The sequence below is a fragment of the Cricetulus griseus genome, chromosome 2 (genome assembly GCF_003668045.3).
Source record: "Cricetulus griseus strain 17A/GY chromosome 2, alternate assembly CriGri-PICRH-1.0, whole genome shotgun sequence".
NCBI lineage: Eukaryota > Metazoa > Chordata > Mammalia > Rodentia > Cricetidae > Cricetulus > Cricetulus griseus.
Window position 1 is genome coordinate 438,661,626 of NC_048595.1, and position 24,372 is coordinate 438,685,997.

General features: G+C 50.3%; 1 protein-coding gene across 4 annotated transcripts in view; it reads left to right on the plus strand.

Annotated features, from left to right (window-relative positions):
* Dis3l2 (DIS3 like 3'-5' exoribonuclease 2) overlaps nt 1-23,520 on the plus strand; it is a 306,233-nt gene extending 282,713 nt beyond the window's left edge. For 3 of the 4 annotated variants that reach the window (XM_027397459.2, XM_035441098.1, XM_035441099.1), the window contains 7 exons: nt 17,437-17,620; nt 18,252-18,338; nt 20,548-20,695; nt 20,951-21,081; nt 21,212-21,316; nt 22,438-22,539; nt 23,021-23,161. In XM_027397459.2, the coding sequence (XP_027253260.1) occupies nt 17,437-17,620; nt 18,252-18,338; nt 20,548-20,695; nt 20,951-21,081; nt 21,212-21,316; nt 22,438-22,539; nt 23,021-23,161 (898 nt within the window). Of the gene's footprint in view, nt 1-17,436; nt 17,621-18,251; nt 18,339-20,547; nt 20,696-20,950; nt 21,082-21,211; nt 21,317-22,437; nt 22,540-23,020 lie in introns of all 4 variants that reach the window. The other variant, XM_035441100.1, reaches the window with a different exon arrangement.
* Nucleotides 23,521-24,372: the final 852 nt, after the last annotated feature.

A 24,372-nucleotide genomic window follows, 5' to 3' on the forward strand; every position in this document is an offset into this window, starting at 1 on the left:
GCCAAAGCAAGGACACATGAAAGCCAGAAAAATGGGCTGATTGTGCTGGCCACAGACCTGCCACAGACCCATCAGTGCATACACACAGTGGTCCAGGTCCCAGCATGCTGCATGACATAGGCCTTCCACTGCTTTCTTCTGGGGTGCATACTAGAAAATGAATTTGTACAGTAAACTCACTTTGTAAAACTTACTATGAAACCATGACATACATAGAGAAAAGCTACAGGCCCTAAGCATATAATTCAATTGTCTTAGTCCTCGTTTTATTGCTATGAAGAGACACTATGACCAAGGCAACTCTTACAAAGAAAGCATTTCCGGGGGCTCACTTACAGATTCAGAGGGTTAGTCCATTATCATCCTGGCAGGAAGCATGATGATGCGCAAGCAGGCAGGGCACAGGAGCAGTATCTGAGAGCTCCACCCTGATCCATAGGCAGTAGGCAGAGAGAAAGAGAGATGCTGGGCCTGCTGTGGGCTTTTGAAACCTCAAAGTCCATTCCCAGTGCCACACCTGCTCCAACATTGCCATACCTAATCTTCCCAAACAGTTCACCTACTGGGGACTAAGCATGCAAATATATGAGTCTATGGAGGCCATTTTCATTCAAACCAACACAGCAATGTTAGAAAATGAACACAGCTGGGAGTACAAGTCTGTAGTACAGCACTTAGGAGGTAGAAGCAGGAGAATCAAAGGTTCAGGTCATCTTCAGCTGTATACTGAGTTTGAGACCAGCCTAGACTACAGGAGACCCTCCTTCCAAAAGACAGAAACAGAAAGAAAAAGAAAACCAATACACTCAGCTCAGGAAATAGACTGTTAAATACCCCCACACTTCATTTCCTACCCATCCTCCCATTCTGAACCTTCCCTGCTCCTACAAAAAAATGGAGTCATTCAGTAAGTCTTCATTTTCCCTTTGAGTATTACATTAATGAGAATTCATCTTCATTGCTGTATGTGGTTATGCTCCATTCATTTTCACTGTTACAAAATGTTCCCTTGAAAGGCTGAAGATATAGCTCAGTGATAGAGCACTTGCCTGGGCATGCACATGGCCCTGGGTTTGAGTCCTAAACACTGTGATAAAACAAAATAGTTTGAGAAACTATGGGGGATTTTTTTTTTTTTTTTAAGAAAACACTTAGCTGGTGAGATGGTTAAGAGCTCTGACTTTTTCCAGAGGTCCTGAGTTCTATTCCCAACAACCACATGGTGGCTCACAACCATCTGTAATGAAATCTGGTGTCCTCTTCTGGTGTGCAGGCATACATGCAGGCAGAATGTTGTATACATAATAAATAAATCTTTACAAAAGGAAAACACTTTTATCAATTCTTTATATGCTATATTTTGATCATATTTACCCCTAGTTCCTCCTTCTAACTCCTCCCAGATCCATCCCCGCCTCTCTACTCCCCAAAATTCTTATCATTGTCGTCTTCTTTTTTCAGTAGTGCATTGCCTCTAATTTGTGCTGTCCATATACGCCTTTATCAGGAGCCACACCTAAATAAAACTCTCTTCTCTCCTAGAAGCTGTCAGCTGTTCATGGGGGCTCGGCAAAGGAGGGAGGCTTATAAACTCCTCCCTACTCCATGCTAGAATGCTACCTGGGCTTGATCTTGTGCAGGTCTTATGTAGGTAACCATGGCTGCTGCGAGTTCATGAGTGCAGCAATCATGTCATACCCAAAAGATACAGTTTCACTCCAGTCCTCCCTGACCCCTAGACTGTCTGAGCTTTGACAATGGTGTGACTGAGCACTCCACTGACCACCATCCACTGCATATAAAATAGTACTTCTCTGATGAGCTCTAAGAGCTCCACTAACCTATGGGTAGAAAGATACAAACTTAGAGGGCAGTTTGCCTATGACCTCTTAGCAAAATAGCAATAGTAGATCCACCCCTGAAGCTCCCTAACCATAGGTTCTTAGCTTCATTTATAGTACCCAGTGTGTGTTTCCTCCTGTGGAATGGGCCTTAAAAAATTCAAGCAGTAAATGAATGGGATTGGTTACCCCATAACATCTGTGCCACTGTTGTACCCATGGCCTTCTTACCACTGGTCATTGTTGTAGTTCACAGGGCTCACAGCTGAGTAATATTACTGAAGACATCCTGCATAGCATCTTCCAGTACCAGACAGCAGAGAGGAAGCTTCTTAATCAGTACCAACAGTACCATGTCCTGTGTCAAATGTGTGTGGTTTCTTCAGTGATAGGGTTTATCACAAAATTCTAGTAGGCAACCAAACTATGAAAGGTTTTTAAAGCCAGGTACGATACAATCCCATCATTTAAGATGTGGAGGCAGGAGGATCAAGTGTCCGGTGTCTTCCTTGGCTACATGGTGAATTTGAGACCATCTTGAGCCACATAAACTCTTGTCTCAAAAAAGGAGGACTGCTTATCTACTCTGAATTAATCTAATCAGTGTTTTTGGTTGTTTCTGTCTTGAAGTTATTACAGATAATTCTGTTTATATATGCCTTTGGGTACATTGCACGCATTCTGTTTGAGGTAGACCTAGGAATAAAACTGTTAATTCTATATCATTGTACCAGCAAGGTGTGAGAGTTCAGGCCTTTTCAAATTCCCTGCCCGATTTTCCAGCTTTCTCCTTGGTGTGTTTTTCTGCCTATTCAGGATATGAATCCTTTGGTGGCTGAACATATTTTTTACACATATCAGACAATAGGAGCAAAGCCTAAGGCCCATGTAGTTCTTTACATGGAGGAGGAAGTTAACAGTTAGCATCACTTTCTGGTTCCTGGTCTCTAGCCAGCCAGGGAATCCCTAGATCTTGGATTCCATTGATTGTTGCTTTGTTTCAAGGCTATGCCTAGGGCAGTGTGATTCTAGAATCAGTGACCAATGTTCTCCAGATTTGGGATAGCCACAAACAGAATCACTAGTAAAATATTCTTCTCTGTTTTTTATTGAAAGTATCTCTTAGGGACCTGACTTTATGGCTGATCCTCCAACCCTTCCATGGATATACACACACTCATTCCCTGTGTGATGTCACTGTACTTAAATGCATGCTATATATGACTCCTTAGACTATGACAGTGCACAAATCAAAGAGATTAGTAGAAAGCTATCAGGGGAGTTGAGCTCTGATCCCTCCTTAATATTACAAGAGATACTAAAGAAATTTCTGATGGATATACCATATAAACATGCTAAAGAAACTTGTGATTCTACAGGTAAGCAGGGATTCAGAGAGATTTGTAAGCCCCCAGAGCCCAGGGCATTTACTGTTCCTGGATTCCATGATTGAACATTAAGGATACAACCCCCAGGATCTCAAAGACACCCTAGGTGAGTTGCTAACCCACCCCACAAATTTGTTTGGCATTTTCTCCTTTCTCCAGTGGCCTGCTCCTCCAAATTCCCTATGGCTCATTCATTTGCTGCCGCCCCCCCCACACACACACACACATTACTCATTGCCAAGGATGCACATTCAGGTGGTCAAGGATTTCAAACTAGAAGGAATCCCCAGTGCCTGCCTGTGTGTAGCCCTAGAGGTCTCCATGGCCTCCTAGATGAGCCACACACCACTAGAGGCAGGTCTCTTAGGCCATTCTGTCTCCTGTTGTCTGGTGCCAGGTGGAGTCCAGAGCAGCTGAGGTCGTCTTCTTGGCCAGGCCGCTCAGACTGCAGGAAGGAGCCACAACACTTTGCAGCTTATGAATTCTAGGCATATGCACAGATCCTTTCTGCACTCACTAAAACAGAGAAATGAAGAGCACAGAGACCCAAGCCGGCAGCGCCTAGAGACTGCTGGGAAGAGCTGTCATGGGCCTGAGAACTTTCTCAGTTCTTCCCACACTCCTCTTTTTGCAGCCTAAATAACTACCTAAAGATGACCCAAGAGATTTTCCCACAAGACAGAACCTCAGCACACCAAAAACCCTCCCAACTAAAGATTTCTCAACTTTCACAAAGGTCTTGTAAAAAGTATGCTCTTGGTTGACACAGGGAGGCATTAAATGACTCAAGTTAAATTTCCTTTGCTTTACTCTGCCATTCCCTCTCCTTATCTGTTTGTGATGAACTGCAGTTCTTTCCTTTCTATGGAGTCTCTTAGGGCTACAGTGATCCAGTGTGTCTTGGAGCCCTCAGTCATTTCCTTACAGCCGCTTTGTATAAAGCACATGGTGACATGCTCTTACTATGATGGGGAAGAGACTGAGGGTCAACATTTTTATCGTCTCAGAATCTATACTGGCCACAGCCATACTTTTCTCTCGGTTTCTTGGTCTGACCCAGGTTGTTTCCTTGGCCTTCTCTGGGCAGCTATGTAGGCACACATCTATACCCCAGAGGTACTTCCAAGCACATGGCCAGCCAGCAGCTCCTAAATCCAAGGAGGCTTGCTCCTTTCTAAGACTTTAGGAAGCTCTAGAAAAGGCTGTGATCTTTGGGTCTATCCCGTTGAATGGACAGGCCACACCATTGCTGCCCAGTAGATTGTGAGCCACAGAGTCTTTGCACCAGGATGCTGGGCCAGACACTAGGCACATTCAGAGAGTGAGAGCAGCAACTGTCTGCACTAAACGACCTCCTCAGGCACCAGGCCTGTGACACTCACAGGTGAGCCCCACAGGAAGCAGGCCACAGGACTGCAGGTTGGGTCTGAGCCTGAAGAAAGGTGCCCATGGCCATCACCTCTGGCAGCTACCTGGCAGGTGACCAGAACATGCTTGGCTCACTCAGACTTTGGCTGTGCTCCCCATAGGGAAGTGTTTCTGATCTGTCATCACTGCTACTCCTCTGCTCTCTGAGGCATTGTGGCTTTTTCTTGGTGGTTGGGCAGGAAGCCTCTGGAGCCTGAAGAAATTGCCATGCTTGATGACAGACAAAGGCTATTGATGACTGTAAATCCTTAGCTGCTTCCTGGCTTATTTAAGGAGAAGGGGACATGTTAAGTGTTCTGAGGGTATGTCTTCCTGTGGTGGGCACCCAATTGGGAAGGGAGCTCACAGAGTGACTCACACTGTGCCCACTGAGTTAAGTAGACGAAAATAGCCCAAACCAGCAAAGCCTGGCTGAGGTACATAACATAGATCACCCCATTGACTTGTAGCCCCACCTCACTGGGCCTCCTCAGGTGACCTACCCTACCTCAGGCACTGATGGGCCAGGCTCCAAAGTGAGCAAGCCAGAAGATGGCTAACTTGGAGCATTACCACATTGAAGGAGAATTGTTCTGGGTGGGCCGATATGGCTTAGTGTAGAGACTGTGCTCCCACCACCACAGACCTAAAGACTGTCAGAATTCTCTGATTCTATAGTCAGGCCTCAGAGTGGGGATGCTCTACTTGCCCTGCCAGGACGTCAGTCTCAAAAATTGTAACATGACTCTCTGTGTCCTCCTTGTTCCCAGTTTCTTCACACAGGACACCTCAGCCATCTTCTCCTGGGTGTCTGGCCTTAGCTGTGTTGCTTACACAGATGTGTAGTGTTTGAGCTGTTTAGAATGATAGGAATACAGTTGTTCTGTAGACCCTTGTATTCACCTAGAAGAGGATGTAGTCTTTGAAGCATCAAAACTTTGTCCTTTAATGTATATACCATACTTTTAATGGTGCCAGCTAGACATAACAGAGCTTTTGATATTGAGGACTATTCAAAATATTTATATTATCGGGTAAAAGGTGGGAGAGGTTGTTGTGTTAGACTGTGTTTTTATAGCACTGGAGCTTGATGTGAGAGCTTCACACATCCCAGGAAGTGCTCCACCGTGAGCTACATCTTTAGATTTTCTTTTTTTTTAATTTCCTATTGTGAGACAAGGCCTTCTAAATCTCCCAAGCTGGCCTGGCAGTCTTTGACCTTGGCATCCTCCTGCCTTGGCCTCCAAGTAACTGAGATGGCATGGCTGCAACTCCAGACCCGGCTGCAGGTAATCTGACTCGGTGTGCCCAGCAGCAAGGATAGTCTCTCCAGCATGGCTGGCACACTGGAGATGCTCAGCAGACACCCAGTGGACAGCTCTCCTGGTGCAAGCATAGCTTACTTCCTGCTTGTTACATTCTTAACATGCCTCTGTTCTTCCAAATCACCAGACTCTTATCTCCTTCATCTGCTGTAGATGGTTTTCATAATGGAGCTTGAGAATTCCTGATCTGAAAATCCAAAACCAAATTCTTGATGAGCTTTAAGTTTTAGACTTTAGGGCATTTCACATTTATATTTTTGTATTAGGGAGTCTATGCAAATATTCTTAAGTTTAAAAAATGAAATCTGAAGCACTTCTGGTCTCAGCATTTCAAATAGGGGATTGCCAGTCTATGCTGCTAATCATTTTTACAGAATATTTAGCAGTGTGCTAGCCCCATTAAGAACTGAGGAATCATCCACTCCTCCCTGGAATAACCTGGGAGGAAGATGATCAATTAAGTAGGCCACCCGAAATAATTGTTGTTGTTGTTGTTGTTACTACTACTACCATTTAGATAGTCTCACCATTTAGCCCAGATTGCCTGGAACTTGCTGCACAACATAGACCAAGTTAGCTTCAAGCCTGTGGCAAACCTTTTGTTTTCATCTCCTGAGTGCTGATTTTATAGGTATACACCTCCACACTTTAAATTATTCTTAGCAGTTATTATTTGCTTTATTTATAAAGGACCAATACTATATGTTTCTACATGTTATTTTCACCTCAAGATAGTGGAGGGTGAGTGAGAACAATAACACTTGGAATTCAGAATCTGAGACAGCTTTTGCTGGCCTGATGGGTCCTACTGAACTTGCCCTGATTGAATGTTTACTTGTCTGTAGACAGTTACTACTTAAATCCAAACAGGCTGAGCATGGTAACTAAGCCTCTTTTGTGGGTGACCTGATCAATGAATACTCTTATCCAAGGGCAGCTGTTCTGCTATAAACACGAACAGATTAAGAAAAGCCTCTTCCCGCCTGGGCTGTTTCCTCTGCGCTAACACTTGTCTTATCACCCACTGGGATGCGGTCTGTTGAGTCTGGCAGTGCTCATTAGTTATGTGACTTTAAAAATATTGACCCATGGTTTTATGAACTGGGTTCAGAGTGCTTTAAATGGATGTGTTCCCATCCTGCGAGTTCTGGGCTTCCCTGACATGCCTGGACGGCACCAGACACACATGCACCAGCAATTCTCCCTTTCCACTGGCAGCACCAGGCCACCTGCTTTGTCCTCTCCATGTCAAAATGTACAACCCTACCCTGCCACCTCTCACAGAGCACTTGTCTCTCAAATGAGGCCCTAGCTGAGAGAGGCAGTACTTTCCTTCCTATACTAGCTGTCTCTGGGAGCCTGGCTCCCAATTCCTTCATCACCCTGTATGGTGTGAACATGAAATGGCCCGTAGTATCATGAGTTGAAGGCTTGGTCCCTCACTGGTGATACTGTTTTGGAAGGTGGCAGAGTCTTTAGGAGGAACTAAGCCCTGAGAGATGAGGATTCTTGGGGTCTATACCTTGCCCCTGGCTCCCTCCTCTTGCTACTCACTGCTTCCTGGTCACAGCTGGTTGAGCTTGCTGCTCTTTCTCAAGTACCCATCATACTGCTCAGCCTCTTTGCAAGCCAGCTGACCATAAACTGGTACCTCTCAGCCCAAGCATATTTCTCCTATCATATCTTTTTTCTCAGGTATTTGTCTTGAATACTGCTTTGTGTGCCTGTCTCTGTGGGCTCTCTGCACCTTTCTTATTTCTATGCTCTGTACAGTGCTTGGCTCTAGCAGGTGTCCAATAAAGTTTGCTGGGCAAGCAAAGGAATGAGGTTTACACTGGGGTCACAACATATATAATTATTAGTCTTCTAATGTGTGAGGTGCATGGCTCTTGCATTCTGGGGCATTTTGTAGAGTCATTTTTCTAAGTTTAGCAGCAGGGACAGAACTGTGTGTTATTTAACACACTCTGCATATAGGGTCTTTGTGATTTCTGCATCTCCCTTGTTGTAGGATGGGGCTCTGAACAGCACTGGCGTGGCTCCCATGGTGGGCTGGCCTGAACAAGCAGGATCTGTAAGAATGGTGATGGTGGGTGTAGAGGTTGTGGCGTGGGTAACCCCATGTGGATAGGAGCTTTACTTCCCAATGGCAGCAGCAAGTTTCTGGTCTTGTTAGCTCCATGGACACAGGAATAATAATAATAATTGTTGTTGTTATTGTTGTTCAAAAGTATTTAGTGGCTGCTTACTGTGTCCTAGACACTGTTCAAGGTACTGGTAAATAAGGCAGGTGAGCTGCCTGAGCCATCAAGGTTTGTGGTTCTGGGTAGCTATGACTGGCCCAGAAGAAGACAGGGGGGGACAGAGCAGCAAATAAACCACAAGTAGACAAGTGAGGAGCACCAGCCAGGACTCTGTAGAGAGAGCAGCCAAGTGAGCAAACTTACAATGGCATCACTGAGGATGGGTCTGACTGACCATGCCTTGTCCATGAACTGATGGGGTTGGAGCAAAGCAAGGATACATGTGGAAAGACCTTCCAGCCAGAAGCCTCTCTCACTTGACACTTTACACCCAAGTGTCAAGCTCTGGCTCCAGGATACCCCTCAGCTGTGCCTTGGACTTCTGGTGAAAGAGAAGGGCTGGGGGTTCCTTAAGGGTTTCACAAGTGCTACTGTTTCTAGGAAGCTTACTCTAAACTCTTCTCCACCTGTATGATAGATCTATGGCTTGCATAGATACAATCTTCAATGTCAACAAAGCCATAGAGAGGAAGAGAAAGTGAGAAGGATCATCTCCTTTGTACCCTCCAAAGTTTGAAGCCTGAGAGCAGGCCCTGGGCAGTTTACCCAGTGGCTTGAGAACTCAGACAGCCCTGACTATGTCCCTATGCCAGGATGCAGTCTGTCTTGTCTCTCCAGAGCCTCAGAAGAGCAGATAGAAATCATGCCATGCTTGGTTCTCGGGCCATTGCAGATGCGGTGTCCATGGTAGGAAGGGGAGTGAGGCCGACCAGCAGCTTGCTTTACTCATTCCAGGGCTTCCTTCAGAGATGAATGTTGTTCCCAGCACTAATGTCCCTCCCTAGAGATACACTCAGGTTCCTCCCACAGCCTCTGCAGGACAGGTCTTGTATTGCCCAGAGATTGCCTACACTTCAGAAGGGACACTCAGTTACTTCCAGTGTGTCCTCTTGATTAGATGGAACCAAACAGTGTTGCAACCCAGACCCACAGGAACAGCACCACCAAGCAAATCTAGCTGTGCTCTGCTTCTGACTTGTTACAGGAGTGGGCTGCCTAGGTAAACTGATACACAAGTCTGCTAGGTACAAAAAAAAAAAAAGTCTGAGCGTCTAGCATTTGGATTTCATGTGCATCCCAGTGCAGGGCTCTCCAAAGGGAATCACTTGTTTCTGTGCCTCCTCCCACTTTGCACAACCACCCTGGTGAAGTCAAAGCTGCAGGTCTTGGTGGTGCCCCAGATCTGGTCTACAATCTAGAGCTAGTCATTTTTTGTAGCCTCTGAGACTCAGTTTCCCTCTGTGTACATTAAGACCTACAATATCTTCCTGGGAAAGGATTCACAGGGCTGGGTAACAAAACACACAGAGCTTGTCCACATTCTTTTTTCCTTCCCACCATTAGTGGCTTCATCACTCCAGGGTGGCCTTGGAAAATGGGGCCCGCTCCCCAGCAGCCCAAGCAAGCAAAAAACACTTTCAATAAAGCAGAACAGCCTGTGTTCCCAGGAGTATCTGGCTCCTCCTCTCTCCTATCTAGCTGTCTTTGGTGTGTGTGTGTGTGTGTGCGCGCGCGCGCGCGCGAGAGAGAGAGAGAGAGAGAGAGAGAGAGAGAGAGAGAGAGAGAGAGAGAGAGAGAGAGTCTTGTATTTTAAAACACTCTTCTCCCTTGAACATCTTAGTACCCAAATTCTAGCTTTAGAACTGAAGTTGATCCCTGCCAAAGTCAGGGGTAACCCAGTTGGTTCCCCTTAGCTTGTCCAGGCTCTGTTCTTGGTGCAGATCTACAGAGCCAGCCTCCTCTACTTGGGCGTGAGAGGGAGCCCTGGCCTTGGCTAGGCGTGTGAGCAGGGCCACAGAGCTGTTGCGGGCAGGCAGTGGCTCCTTGAGGTGGTGTGCTTCTGTGTGCCTTGGCCACACCTCCTCTAGCCAGTGGGCCCAACTCCAATGGAGCTACAGAAAGGAGTGTGTGTCAACATCGTAATGGAGCCAGCGAGGCCCGATTACCCCTTGCTGCAAGGCCACACGGCACAAACTGCCTCCTGGTTCTGCTTAGGAGCCAGAGCTGCTGCCCACGTGCAGGCCTGCCCCGTGCCTCTGTGCACAGAGCTGAACCTTGGGAAGAGCAAGGCTTTGTGGCTAGCTTTACGCTGACAAAGGGCTTTCAGTGCTGTCAACCGGCTGGGAGCAATCCCTTCCCCCTCCCTACCGCAGCCACTGGGCCTCCCTTTGGCAGCACCAGAGGGCTGCACTTGGAAGTCTAGCCTCTGGAGACTTCCTTTTGAGCTAGAAAAACATGGCTCAAACGTGCCTCACTGCAGCAGGGCTCCGCCTGCCGAACCTATAGAAAGGCCTGGAGTAGATTCAGCCTCACAGACTAGAAAACCTGGCTCTGGCCTCACCCACAAGGCCTGTTATGTCTGGCTCCAGAGGCCTGGTCCTCTGGGGTTTTCCATGCCTGTGAACTAGGCCCCATTCATTTCCCTGTGGTTTCAAGAGAACGTCCAAAACGTTGAGCAGGTTGTAGGGAGCCCAGGAGGAACGGGGTCAGTGAGAGGCTCTAGCTGTGACGTGGAGTGGCCCTTGGTCCAGCCACGGTGGATGCCTTGTCAGTCTGCTGCTGCTGCTTCTCCCAGGTGCCCCTCCCCACCCCCTTGCTGCTTGGACTACAGCTACTGTGTCCCCCACCCCCAGGCTTCCACTTTCCAGCTCCCTAGCCACCAGCTCCACCCTGGCCTGGCCTCACAGGGAACTGAACAAAGACCTCTAAAGTTTCCCACCCCCCAGCGGCTCAATTTAGTGCTGATGGGACCACTGACTTCCATCACGCCCCATTCCCTTGCAGTTTTCCAGCACACTACACTCAATCTGGGGCCGCTGAGAGAGCAGCAGGTCTCCTGTGAGAGTGACTGCTGCCTCCCTGCCTTGTGCTGCCCAGCTGTAGAGAAGGGGCCATGCTCCAGCACACAGCTCCTGTGAGAGGCCCGGCAGCTGCCTTCACAGTGACTGAGGAGCCCAAGGGCTCTTTAGCCCACAGTGAGGATGTGCCCATGTGGGGAAAATTTGGTTTTCAGAAGAAATGAATTTGAAACTGGCTGGGAGCAATTCTTATCAAATTTCCAAGTTAGCAGTTTTCACTAAGAGCTAATTGAACAATCTCTGTGAGTGGCCTAATTCCATTAACATGAGATTCCCACAGAGTTCTGCAAGTGCCCTGGTGGCTGAGGGCAGAGAGGCTCGGCCTGTCTCACACTTGGTTTGGGTCTTTGAAAATGGATGCAGTTTCAGGTTTCAGCAACAGCCAGCCCCTCAGCTCTGGCCTTGTAGGTCAGTCCCAGCTGGGCTCTGGATCACTTCTGAAGCCACTTTGCAAGTGTTCTGGGTATGAAGCAGGAGGAGATGAGTTTCTCTTCTGGGTTAGCAGGTAAATTGGATCTGAGGGTAGAACAACTCGTAGACCCCACCTCCCTTGCCAGGCAGTATTAAGAGGCCAGGTGCAAAGGCAAGGCCTGAGAGGCTGTGTCTGGACAGGGCCTCCCCTCAGCACCTCATCCCTGCCTGAGGAGAGACCCAAGGTTGTGCCAGCCTCTTGCTGTTCTCTCAAGGAACTGAGCTCTAAGAGTGGAAACAGCAGCTACCCTGGCACCCATTCCTGTCCTCAGGCCACAGTGAGGTAGCTGTTTCTAGCAGGTACAGTACTGTTTTCTCTCCACTGTCCAGTGGGCTCGGCAGTGCTCTGGGGCCACCCATCTGCCCTCTGGCACAGTGCTGGACGAGGAGGCCAGGGAATATAGCATCTAGCTTCTCTGTCCCTGACTGGCTGTGAGACTGAGCAAGGGTTCTATCTTCCTGATAGCTGCAGCATGGTATCAGAGGTGACCTGTGACCTCTAGGGTCTGTAAGGAAGCAGCATTAGCTGCTATGACCAGCCTTCCTACAGGGAGCATTGTCAGGACAGAGGCTATAGACCCTCTCTCAGGCCCTTCCTCTGCACTGACTTGGGACTTCACATGCTCTCACCTGCTCTAGAATCAGACATGAGACAGTGACCCTCCCTCCTCCTCTTGGCCTGCTGGCTGGTTTCCTTCAGTCTCTCTCATAGCATGAGTCCCTGCCTCACAGAGTACCTTCAGCTTCTCTGAAAATAGTAACAAAGCCCCTGGCTCCCTTCTTACAGTCACTGACTCTCACCATACCTGAATGAAGCATTGTCTGCAGTGACCTATCACTCCTTCCCCGTTTCTCTGTTTTTCCCAGCTCTCCCACTACTTGCCAGCCGCAGGGGCCCTTTCCTGCCCTGTCCTTTGCTTCTGCAGACTTTCACCAGGCACAGCCTGCTGCAGCTCATCTGCATCATTCTGCCTCTTTCTACACCTCTCCCCTCTGCTCTGGCGACCTGAGGGCCAGTGCACTCACCTTGCTCACCTGGTTCACTACTGTGCTACTGCATTGCTGCTTTGACTACTGTCTACCAGCATGAGCTCCTCGGCCCGAATCCTAACTGGTCCTGCTTCTCTCCCTACCACCCCCTTATGTGAAGCATCTTCCTTGTTCAGCAGCCTTCCAGCCTCTTTCCTCAATTCCTTACTTTCCCCCTGGAGCTTTTTAGGTTTCACTCTTGGTTCCTTGACATCCCTTGGAATTAATCCTGCTTGTGAGCATACCTCTCTGTGCGAGCATCTTAGGGAAGGACTGAGGCATTCTGATTGCCACCAAGGCAGCTGGTCCCAAGAGCAGACCACTGCTTAGGGGATGTAGGAGTTGGAGAAGGTCACTTCCATATTTGCACATTGCTTCTCCCATCTAGAAAGAGAAGGGTATCCTCAGGCCATTTAAGTGGCACGCAGGATAGAGTGAGGCCTCAGCTAGAAAAGGTTAAAAAGAAATCCAACAAAGAGACAGCTAACTTTGAAGGCTGGGGCCTGCCAGCTGTTGCTGTTGTAAGTAACTCTGCTGCTGTATATTAGGAAAGTGGTACCCAGTAGATGGAGTAGGGGTGTAGAGGAAAGACGAGGAGACTGGGTGGCTTCAGGTTATCAGCATGCCTGGCAGGGAATATCTGGAGTCAGAAGCAAGCACCTGGGGACTAAAAGGAAGGGCACTGGTAATAGGAACCTAGCGGTCCTACCTTGTGAGCTGGAGCCAGCTGTGATTTGTCCTGGGAGTCCTTCACTCTGTGGGTTGTTGAACATCCACCCTGGGACTAGAGCATGTACATGAGCTATAACCTAGCACCAGGAAGCCATCGCAATCCTGAAGGCCAGGTGCTATGATGAGGACCAAGAGGATGCTTAGAGTGAGTTCCTTGCACCATCCTCCAGCCTGACACTTGACTGATTGCTAAAGAAAAGAGAGAAGAGAAGAGTGGCCCTAACACACAAGTCCAACTCTGGGCTATGGGAACAGAGATACAAAAGGACAGAATCCAAAAGGGCCTCAAAACTTGAGTAGGCTAGAGTAGGGTGGAAGAGGGAAGAATGATGCAGTTTATTTTGGTGTGAAGGCAACAGAGCAGCAGAAGATGAAAACTGGGACAAAGGTGATAGATGACATTGTGATGGAGAGCCAGAGATGCTTCTGTAAATCTACCCCAAGTCCCAGAGTTGGAACACTTAACACAGTCTTACATACCCTGTTGCTCTAGGAAAAAGAAGATTATAACAGGGCAGGCGCCCAGACAAGAGGAGCAAGGTGTAAGTCAGGGCTCATATTACCACCGTCTGTTTAGCATGTATTTATGGCCAGGGACTTAATGCTCAGCATCTCTGCTTGATTGTTGCGCCCACCTTCCTCAGAGGCCTGCTTCTCACCTAGCCACGCTCTGATCTCTGCCAGGCATGGTGATTCACACTGATAATCCCAGTCTTCAGGAGGCTGAGGCAGGAAGATCACAAGTCTCAAGCCAGCCTGGGCTACATAGAGAAGACCCTATCTGAAAACAAACTTTTATTAGTAACCCTCAAATAATAAGCACACTTAGGACACAAACAAACGCGTCCCAGTCAGGTCCTCAGATGGTGGGGTGCTGCCTCCAGCAGCTCTCTCCTAAGTTGTGCTGAGCACACTCACTTCCTAAGGTGAAGATACACAGAATAAAAAGACAAACAAAGCAAGCCCTGGCACCTCATCTACATTTGTGTCTGTGCCTCTCTCTTTAAGTGGCATTGGTACAGTTCTGGGTGAAGTTGTCTTCTCTGTGATCTGTGCATCTGGGATGTGTACTTATATGTAGGTTGTTTGTTGCTTGCTATGCTCAGCTGTTCCCTGAGGTGAGAAGCCACAAGCCTGCCCTGTCTCTCACCAGGCCCTGCAAAGCCTGACGACAGGTATGGGATGCTGTGAGTGAGGACTGTGAGCTTTCACCCTGATGTCCTTGCTGACTGCTTTCTGTCACAGCACAATCCCACCCAAGACCTCCAGAGTTGTGGGGCCCAAGTGGCTCAAGGCTCCAGATGCTCAGCAGATGCCAGGCCTGGGATTGAGGCCCCATCTCTGAGGGCTTGGCTTGCTGTTCTGGAAGGTGATCCTGGCTGGCAGCCATTCTGAGCCCCTATTTAGAGCAGTTGTCAGGCAGTTGCTGGGCTCCAGCTCCCCATCCCCAGCGACTGAGTGATCTCATGCCTGTGCGATGTTGTCACTGGGGGAGGAGGTGTCCTAAGACCGAAGGCAGGTGCCCAGACCAGAAGGAGAGTCTAAGCCATGGCAACCCAGACAGCCCTCAGCCACTTTCTCAGTCCCATTCCCTAATGTACTCTAGCCTGGCTCATTTGCCCTGGGATAGCACAGGGTGTTGTTTGAATTTGGCTGCAAGCTTATGTATGCAGCATCGCCCCTTCCCCATGAAAGAGAATAGATGAGATTGATGAGCTCACTGTTCAGAGGCCACCATCGCACCCCTGTATGCATAGACCCCTCAGCCCAGGTGGTTTGACTAAGAAATAAACAGCCACTGTCACTCCAGGGACCACTGGACATTGGGCCACAGAGCCATAATTTGTGAACTCTGGGGCTGTTCTGACCCAGAAGTTCTTGGGTTCTAAGCAGCTCCTGCCATGTCCCAGATCTTGGGATGGAAGATTCTGGGGACCCTCTGCTGGTCACAGTGAGAATTGCTCAGGGGTAGACAGGTGCCTTCAAAGGGGCTCTTTGCTAGTCCTAAGTGAGAGTAAAGGATCTCTGTGCACCCCTCCATGGAGTGACTGGCTGCCAGTGACTTGGCCATGTCTCATCCTGAGGGGACCATCTTACAGCTCTTGGAGTCATGGGGCTCCAGGGCCAGAGCATCTGCCAAGCCCTTTGTTGTGTATACAGGCTTGCCCTTCCCCTTCCACCTGCAGCTGTGGGAGGATTTTAAGGGCAGGGTGTGGGGAAATTGCCCCCACAGCCGCCCTGTCATAGTAATGAGCCTTATTAGCACCAAAGAGTTGGGACTTAGTGCTGTACCATCCTCCTGTTTGGTGACCATGTTTAGGTTTATACTTTGATTTTACTAAACTGCTGTGCAGGGTTCACAGGCTGATGTCTTACTCGGAGGGAGAGATTAAGGGGAAGACAGATGTATGGAGAAAGAGAGGATGGACAGATGGATAAGGGCTGCTTTATGGGAATGGAATCCACAGGAACCAAGGCACCTAAATAAGGCCAGCCTATGTGTCCAGAGCCGCACTGGACTGTGATCAGGGTTAGCTATGCACTTCTTTTTTCAAGGCCTCGGGTAGCCTATGGTATTGTGCAGATGTCCAGGGAAGATATGTAGTAGGGCTATGGTCACTGGAGAAGCAGCTTGCCTGGCGTCTGTTAGTGGTCCCATTCACCCATCCCTTTTCGTGTGTTTGTCCTTGTCCCTACATGAGCTCATGAGTAGCAAAGCAGAAGAGCTCCTGTGGAGCAGGAGTCTGGTTCATCCCAAGACACACTCTGACCTGTAGGTTGGGGCAAGGAGAGTCCCCATCTGAGCCACTAGTCCAGCCCTGCTCCTTATCCTGCCTGCCTGCCTTGTCCTCACAACCCTGGTGTGAGGCCCTGCTGCCACCTGCTGGCTTCACATATAAACTGCAACCCTGGCTCAGCCCTGCAGTTACAAGGAACAGACTTGTGTGCTCTAGTCCAAAGGATTCTGGGACTGCATGAAGAGAAAAAGTCATGACACATGCCTGCCCCCACCCACCCATAGCAACACCTATTGAGTGGACAAATTCACAAACATGGAACATTTGGGTAACAGTCTGAGCAGGAACAGACAGAGCATCCCAGCACTCTGGAGGCTGAGGCAGAGAGAGGATTATCAGATGTGTTAGTCATGTGTGTGGTGGGTAGGAAGAAGGGAAAGCACCACTGTGTCTTGGGCATTTGATATTCCTGTCTGTATCCAACCCATAGCACATGTTCCCTCCATCTGTGTTTGCACCAACCCCGCCTGTGATCAGATATTAACCCTGTCTTACTTTGGAAAGGAAGACTGGGAGAGGTCTGCAATTCATTGAGAGTCCCACAACGAGAGTGTGGCAGAGCCATTATTTAAACTGTGTCTCATAGACTTGGTGGTCAGGCACTACCAAGCACAGGGAGAGATTGGGCACTGGGAGGCAAGTAACTGCCTAAAAAGCTCTGGCCACAAACTATTGGGCAGAGCAGGCAAGGCAGGTAACTGACCCCAGGGCTGATTGATGCTAACTCCTGCTTTGCCTGGCTTCCTGGTCCTGGAACACTTACTTCATCTTCCATCAGTCCCTGCTTCTCCACACTAGGGCCTTGACATGTTTCCATCTTCCTATTTAGAAATTTGTCCACATGCACTTAACAGTAATTCTAATTACACTCAAGTGAAGGTAAATTAGAATGATAGCTTTTCTTACAAGTGAGCCCTAGAGGAAGCCCAGCCACCCTTTCCACCAGAGATCTTTACTGTGTACCGTCTCTGGACCAGGTATGACCTGAGAGCTTCTGCCTGTCAGTGGGAAATGAGACATCTTTTGTCACTGTTCCCCATTTAGCAAGGAGACCACACACACATTCAGACCGATAGAGAAAATCACTATTGGCAGGTTGACTCTGGGAGAACCTGAAGCATGGAGATGAAAGAGAAAACACTAGAAGGAACAAGTTTGATCAGGTCATAAGAAGGTTCTTACACTGAGAACTAAGGTATAAGAGAACCAGCTAAGCAGAGATCTTGGGACAGGGCAGTGTCACCTGCCTCCAGGATCCCTCTAGTTACTATCCCTTCCCCACAGGCTTGTAGAAGAGTTCATGCTCCTGGCCAACATGGCAGTGGCCCACAAGATCTTCCGCACCTTCCCGGAGCAAGCCTTGCTGCGCCGGCACCCACCACCACAGACAAAGATGCTCAGTGACCTGGTGGAGTTCTGTGACCAGATGGGACTGCCCATGGATGTCAGCTCTGCAGGGGCTCTCAATGTGAGCACTGGTGGGCGGGTAATGGGAGGCCCTGCTTGGAGAAAAGAGATGACAGCCTGGAGTTGGGCTCATGGTGACTTCTGTGTCCTCTGTAGTCCCTCCCTGTTCAGAACAGCCAGGTCTCCCCTGAAGTGGGGAGGATGGCTCCAGCTAGGGGAAGGCTCTATTATCTGCATCTGGATCAAGGGTGATATCAGGGTGTAGCTACTGGCATGTCCTATAGCAAGAACTAGTCCTTGCTGAGTTGGGCTGACTGGAAACAAGGAATCTTTCTTAGAGAAAGTCACTTCAGTGCCCCCTTCTTGGAGCTAAGCTTTAGGGGGTTGCAGAACCAGTGTGCTGGCTCATCCCACACAAAGGAGATCTCCCACCCATACTCCAATATTGGAGTGGGATGGAGGGGCAGAGTTGGCCTGCCAGCTAAGCATGGAAGATCTCAGGCCCATTGTTTGCCACATGCTGTGGACCACTGCTCTTGCGTCCCATGGGTTGTCATCAATCCAAGGCTGGACCCCATAGCCTGGGAACCCTTCTCTACTCTCAGATGGTTAGCAGGTAATGAGCCTGCTAGCCTCAAGCCTCTTCCCAAGCCTGACCATATCTTAAACAGGTTTCTGGGGTTTGCTTCTAGAAAAGCCTGACCAAAACATTTGGAGATGACAAGTACTCTCTGGCCCGGAAGGAGGTGCTCACCAACATGTACTCCCGGCCCATGCAGGTAAGGAAAGGCCACACCTGTCCCTGTCCCCAGGAGTGCCCATAACTATAACTGGCAGGCACCATGTATACAAACCTACCACTGTCTTGCTCTGCTCTGGGGCTTGCTGGGTAGAGAGGAGCGGAGGGACACTGCCAGGCAAGGGATGCTGTAGTCATGCCTGGGATAGGCAGGCCCTGGGCTCCAGAAGACTCTCCTGTATGTGTGCGTGTGCGTGTGCGTGTGCGTGTGCGTGTGCGTGTGCGTGTGCGTGTGCGTGTGCGTGTGTGTGTGTGTGTGTGTACAAAAGCATGCTCCAGCCCTCGAGGGCTGCTCTGACCTATGGCTGCCAGAAACCCTAGGCAAGAGAAAGGACTTCCACCTTTACTACAGCGGCAGATCCTAGCCAGGGGAATCAGTCTGCTAGGAGCTTGGGCCCATGTCCTCAGGCAGGTGACAGCTATGAGGTAGACAGATGGGCTGGCTCCTAGCTGCCTGTCACAGCCCTCCAGGCTATACTGCAATTCCTGCAGGGCCTAAGCACCCTGGGGGTGGGAACCATCTCAGTAGATTGGCAGGTCGATGGGAGTTACGGGTACTAATGGGGTCAGCTGTGGGCCCCAGCACCTGCCAGGGCAGTGGCAGGCCATTTTTCAAGGGTCAGTCACTCTCAGGCAGATTCAATCTGTTCATGAGAGTCATGTGGCCTCAGCCAGCCACAGCTGATTTATTTCCTGATAACTCTTGGCTCTACTAGGGTGGAGCTGTCAGGGCCTCTGAGGACCTGGCTGCCTGTTCCCTGCTCCCAATCTCCAGTGTCTGTTTCCACCCCTACCCCAGGCAGTACCCACAGCAGAGGGGCTGAGACCTTGCTGTGCTCACCAAAAGCCTAAAAGACCTTGGGTTGTGCCCTGTGGAATGCTTCTGCCACCCAGGATTCCAGTGGCAAGGAGTGACCCAGTGACAGGGGCATAGCAACAGCAAGCACAGAAGTGAGCAGAGTGAAACCTGGTTCCCAAGAGAGCTGCTGAAACAGGACACTAGAACTGTCCCAAGGACCTCTGGCCACTGCAGAGCCATTATTGTTGCCTGGACCCCTTTTCCTCCTCACCCCACCCTTTCTGAGGAACTGAGCCACTAATAAGAACAAAGATAAACATGACTTTCTGTGAAGACTATGCCCACTTTCTCTACCAACTTGCCCTAGACATAACTCAAGGCCCAGGCAGTACCCTGAATTCCAGGGCTTTGTACAGGAGTAACCAGAGCAAGGTGTTCATTTGGCCAGGTACTCTGGAGCTTATAAGGGAGTGGCAGGCAGCAGCTGCTGATTCAAGGGCTATGGCAGGGCTCAGGTCACACTTTGTCTAGGTTGTGCTGAGGCTGAGAGCAGCTCAGTGGCTCTTTTTACCCAGGTCTCTTAGACCTGCGTGTCACCTTGGGCAGTTGTTTAGAAGCAAACAGACACATGCTGGCAGGCTAGCAAACTGCCTCCCGTGGCTGACATTTGCTGGAGTACTGTGGAACCAGTGGGCAAGTTCGGCCATCAGCTGGACAGAGATCAGAGCCAGAGGGGATGGGGTTGTCTCAACAAAAGCTGAGGAGCTGTTTGTGGGCTGAGCGCCCATGGGGGTTGGCACCTTCTCGTGCTGGCCAGGGATGTGTGACATCCTCAGCTTTGGCTGTGTTTCCAGAAGACAGTTCACAGCCCTGGGCCAATGTAGCCATATGCTTTCCTCTATGCAATCGTCCTGACCTAGGGGAAGCCCAGATCCATCCTAAGGAGGATCAGTCCCCAGGCACCCCCTCTACATCATTCCTGACAGGAACTCATCAGCCATGGACCTTAGGAAGGAGGAACCCTTATGCAGCTGACCTGGTGGCTAGTCCTACAGAGCTAGGGGCCACCTAGCATCCTGTGGGCTCCCAACACCCTATACCCAGCAGAGACATAGCTCTCTGAGCTATTCCAAGCACTACACTCATAGACATAGTCCTGGCAGCCCTGGGCATGGCTAACGTGTGTCCTGAGCAGGAAAGGGGAATGAGCACCACTGTCCTCTGTCTGTGGCAGCTGCTGAGATCCCTTAGGTAGAATGACCTGGCCCCAAGAGCCTGACTGGCTTTGATGAGCTGCCTAAAGCTTATAGGGGAGGCCTGTACCAACCCTGCCTGGGCTGGGCCTGGGTCTCAGCACCCACCAGACCAGTCAGGCTTACTCTCCCTGCAGATGGCGCTGTACTTCTGCTCTGGGATGCTGCAGGACCAGGCGCAGTTCCGGCACTATGCTCTCAACGTCCCCCTCTACACACACTTCACCTCTCCCATCCGCCGCTTCGCTGACGTCATAGTGCACCGCCTCCTGGCTGCTGCTCTGGGTAAGGGACATGACTCTGGCCTGGGAAGAGTTACCCACTCTCAGAGTAAGTGACCAGAGACCACATTACTGTGATCATGGAAGTCCCAAGGGGCAGAGAAACCTAAGTCTGAACACTGCCTACCCACACCCAGATGATGGGAGCTGCAGTGGGACTTACTGAAAGCCTGGGACCATAGTTGGCCCCAGAGCCCTGGCCTCAGCACACACCCTTCCTCAGTCCCCGCAGTAGCAACCCTGATCACCCTCTCCCCAGGCTACAGTGAGCGGCCGGATGTGGAGCCTGATACCCTACAAAAGCAAGCTGACCACTGCAATGACCGCCGCATGGCTTCCAAGCGTGTGCAGGAACTTAGCATTGGCCTCTTCTTTGCTGTTCTAGTGAGGGTGAGTGTCCACCTGGTCCCTGCCCCTGCCCCTGCCCCTGCCCCTGGCCCACCCTCACCAGGAGCCTGTATAGAGAGCCAGTGCAGGCCCTCCCTGGGAGGATGCCATGACTAGATCATTGTTCCTACAGGAGAGTGGCCCCCTGGAGTCTGAAGCCATGGTGATGGGTGTCCTGAACCAAGCCTTCGATGTGCTGGTACTGCGCTTTGGGGTGCAGAAGCGCATCTACTGCAACGTGAGTGTGCCCCATGGGAGTGGGAGGTGTGGACCTGCAGGCCAAACCAAACCCTAGAGCACTCAGCACACTCTGTTCAGTGCCTTTTCCCTGCCTGTGTCTGTTTCCTTGTTGGGGACTCCCATATGCCCTGACCCAGAACAGCCCATGGTCATTTCCCAAGCTTAGAAGGTAGGACTAGGCTGAGATCCTTGCTGATGGCCTCCCTCATCAGTGGGCTTCACTGGCATGTGGCAATAGAGGGTCCAGACTCCTGACCCTAGTTTGACCGATAGGCCCTGCCCTGATACCCAAGTAGGCCTGCGGGGGTCAGGCCTAACCTCTTCCCTAAAGACCCAAGCACTCAGAACATAACCAGGATGGTAGTGTGTGGGCCTGGGGTGTTGTTATGGAACACATGGGAGGAGAGGCCAGAGGGGGCCAGGTCTGCTCTGAACACTGTGTCCCTGAAGAGAAGGGAAAGGCCTGTCCTGTTGTGGGTTCTTCCCTGGGTGACAGTTTATTCAAAGTTCTCTTGGTGCCTGCCATAATGTCTGCTGGGGGGCTTTGTTTTATCTTCTCTGTGGTCACCTGGCTCCTGCCCCTGGCTTTGAACTCCTACATACAGAGAACTTGGGGAAGTGTGGATCCCTGCACTGGAAGAGACATGGAATTAATAAAGGAGATAGAACAGGAGAGGGCTAAGTGCAGCTGGAAACATAAGGCACCTGTGATTCACTGAGCAGGATGGAAGCTCAGCTCTAGGTCAGCTCTGCGGTTACCTGGCCTCAGCCTGGGCTGTTAGACCTCTCACCAGCAGGGGGCGCAGCCATCAGGTAGTTGAATAAGCCTATGTAGATCTGTTCCCTTCCCTACAGTTACCACCAGATCCCTGGTCCCTCCCGGATTGCCCCTTAGACCTGCATCACCTTCAGGTGCCACTTTGGGCAAAGATGATTTGGCAGAGCCTCCTGAAGCTTGCTGGGTAGGAGTGGTCCATGTCTCAGGCCCAGCAGGCAGCAGCATTAGGGCAACGGGTTCCCTCCAGCCAGTCAGATATATGCCACGGCAGAGGGCCACCCCCAACAGGAGAACTGAAGGTTCAGGGGTAGCATCTGAAGCTCTTGTGTGTACACCCCCAGGCACTGCCCCTTCGATCCTACCACTTTCAGAAGGTGGGGAAGAAGCCAGAGCTCACTCTCCTCTGGGAACCTGAGGGTCTTGAAGAGGAGCCAACACAGCAGGTCAGCCCCCTACTGTGTCCCTGAGCCCACCTTCTGTCCCCCACATGTGCCCCTAGGTCCTCATCTGCCCCTCACTTCCCCTCCTGCACTGTAGGCTACCCAGTGGGGTTTTAAGCCCCCACACTAAGGCCCAAGCCAACTTCTCATCTGGGAACACCCAGTAGAGACAGAGACAGGAGCTGTCTCTCCCCAGAACATAACCTTCAGAATTCTCTGAGAAGCTGCTAAAAGCTGTGGACCTTATATCCTCTTGTTCCAAAGGCTGGCCCAGCCCAGCCTGTTCTCTTGACGCTCATAAATGTGCACTGAATACCAGGTGCCTACATGTGCCATCTGGCCCTTTGGTTCTCCCCAGGCCCCATGACTCCCATTTACAGATGGACAACAGAGGCTCAGGGAACTAGTGAGCCTCAGCTCACCTGGGCTTTGATTACAGGCCCTTACCCACCCTGTCCTCTCCCTGTGCCTGGCTCTGCTACAGGTCATCACCATCTTCAGCCTGGTGGATGTGGTCCTGCAGGCAGAGGCCACAGCCCTCAAGTACAGTGCTATCCTGAAGCCACCGGGCCCTGAGCGCTCCCTGGGCCTGGAGAAGGAGTCTGATGAGGAACCTGAGGACTGAATGCTAGCCCAAGCCAGGCCTGTGCCTGCCCTACCCTGCTGGCTTTTAGAAATAGGACCTTTTGACACCAAAGGGGATTTTTAATTTGGTTTTTAACAACTCAGGGGTTTGTTTTTATTTCTTTTCATTTTATTTTACTTTTGCAGCTCAGTTTTTAAATGAACTGGAAGGGATACAGTGTGGTTGGGGGACAGGGGAGGGAATGCTGAGGCTGGCCAATGCTTCCCTGAGCAGAAAGGGTCCCAGTCCTCCTGGGCAGGCAGCCTCGCTTCTACCAGGCCACCCACTGCCCTTCCCTGCCCAGGAAATGGGGGTTTTCAGCAAATCAGTGTCATGGAATAAAATCAAGTGTGAAGTGCTGTCTGTGTAGATGCCATGGGGAAGCCTGGCAGCAGGGTGGCCTGTGCACCCAGGGCAGGGGCTCCCTAGGACCCACCTCACAGCTGAGCTGGGGTCATCAGCTCAGGTCCTTCCTGCCAGCTCCACGGTGATTCATGAGCCACGCATGGCAGATTGATGCTGCAGCCTCCTTCTGGCTGATTAAAAAGGTAATTAGTATGCACAGCAGGGAGCTGCCAGTCACCCTGTGCATGTGACTGTGGCCATCCCTCCCCACCCTTCCTCTCTGCTGCCAGCCCATGGGATCTGGGAAGGTGGGACTACAACCTCTCCCTCTTGTATACCATAGGCCGAAGCTCCAAAGTAGCCCTGTTTGCATCTATGATATGAGTAGGTACCTCAATACCTGTAGTTTCAAAGTTACACCCTAGTATTGTGGAATGATCATGGAGCTGGGTGAAGCTGGGCCTTCCAGAGCACAGGAGCCCTTCACACAAGATCCCACCTGACCCAGCTACCTGCTTAGCATCTTGAGCACTGGCAGACCACACCCTCATGGAGAACTGGGCACAGCCTCTTCTCCTTCCACCAAACTGGAAAAGTATGAATTGGCTTCAAGAACTACTGGAATCTAGGATGAAAACAAAAGCAACCAAGGCCCTGTTCTCCAGTACTGTTCCCTGTGGCATCGGGATTAACAGGCTCATCTTATCTTGATTACAGTGATTTTCTCCAAAGAAAGCTTCTGTAGAGTCCCCTAACAGGTTCTTCTAGGTGAGTGACTGGCACAGCTGCAAGGATTCTGTAGCCCTTAGGATGGGCTGTTGCCTGATGAGAGCTAGAGACACACGCCCACATCTGCCCTGGGTTCT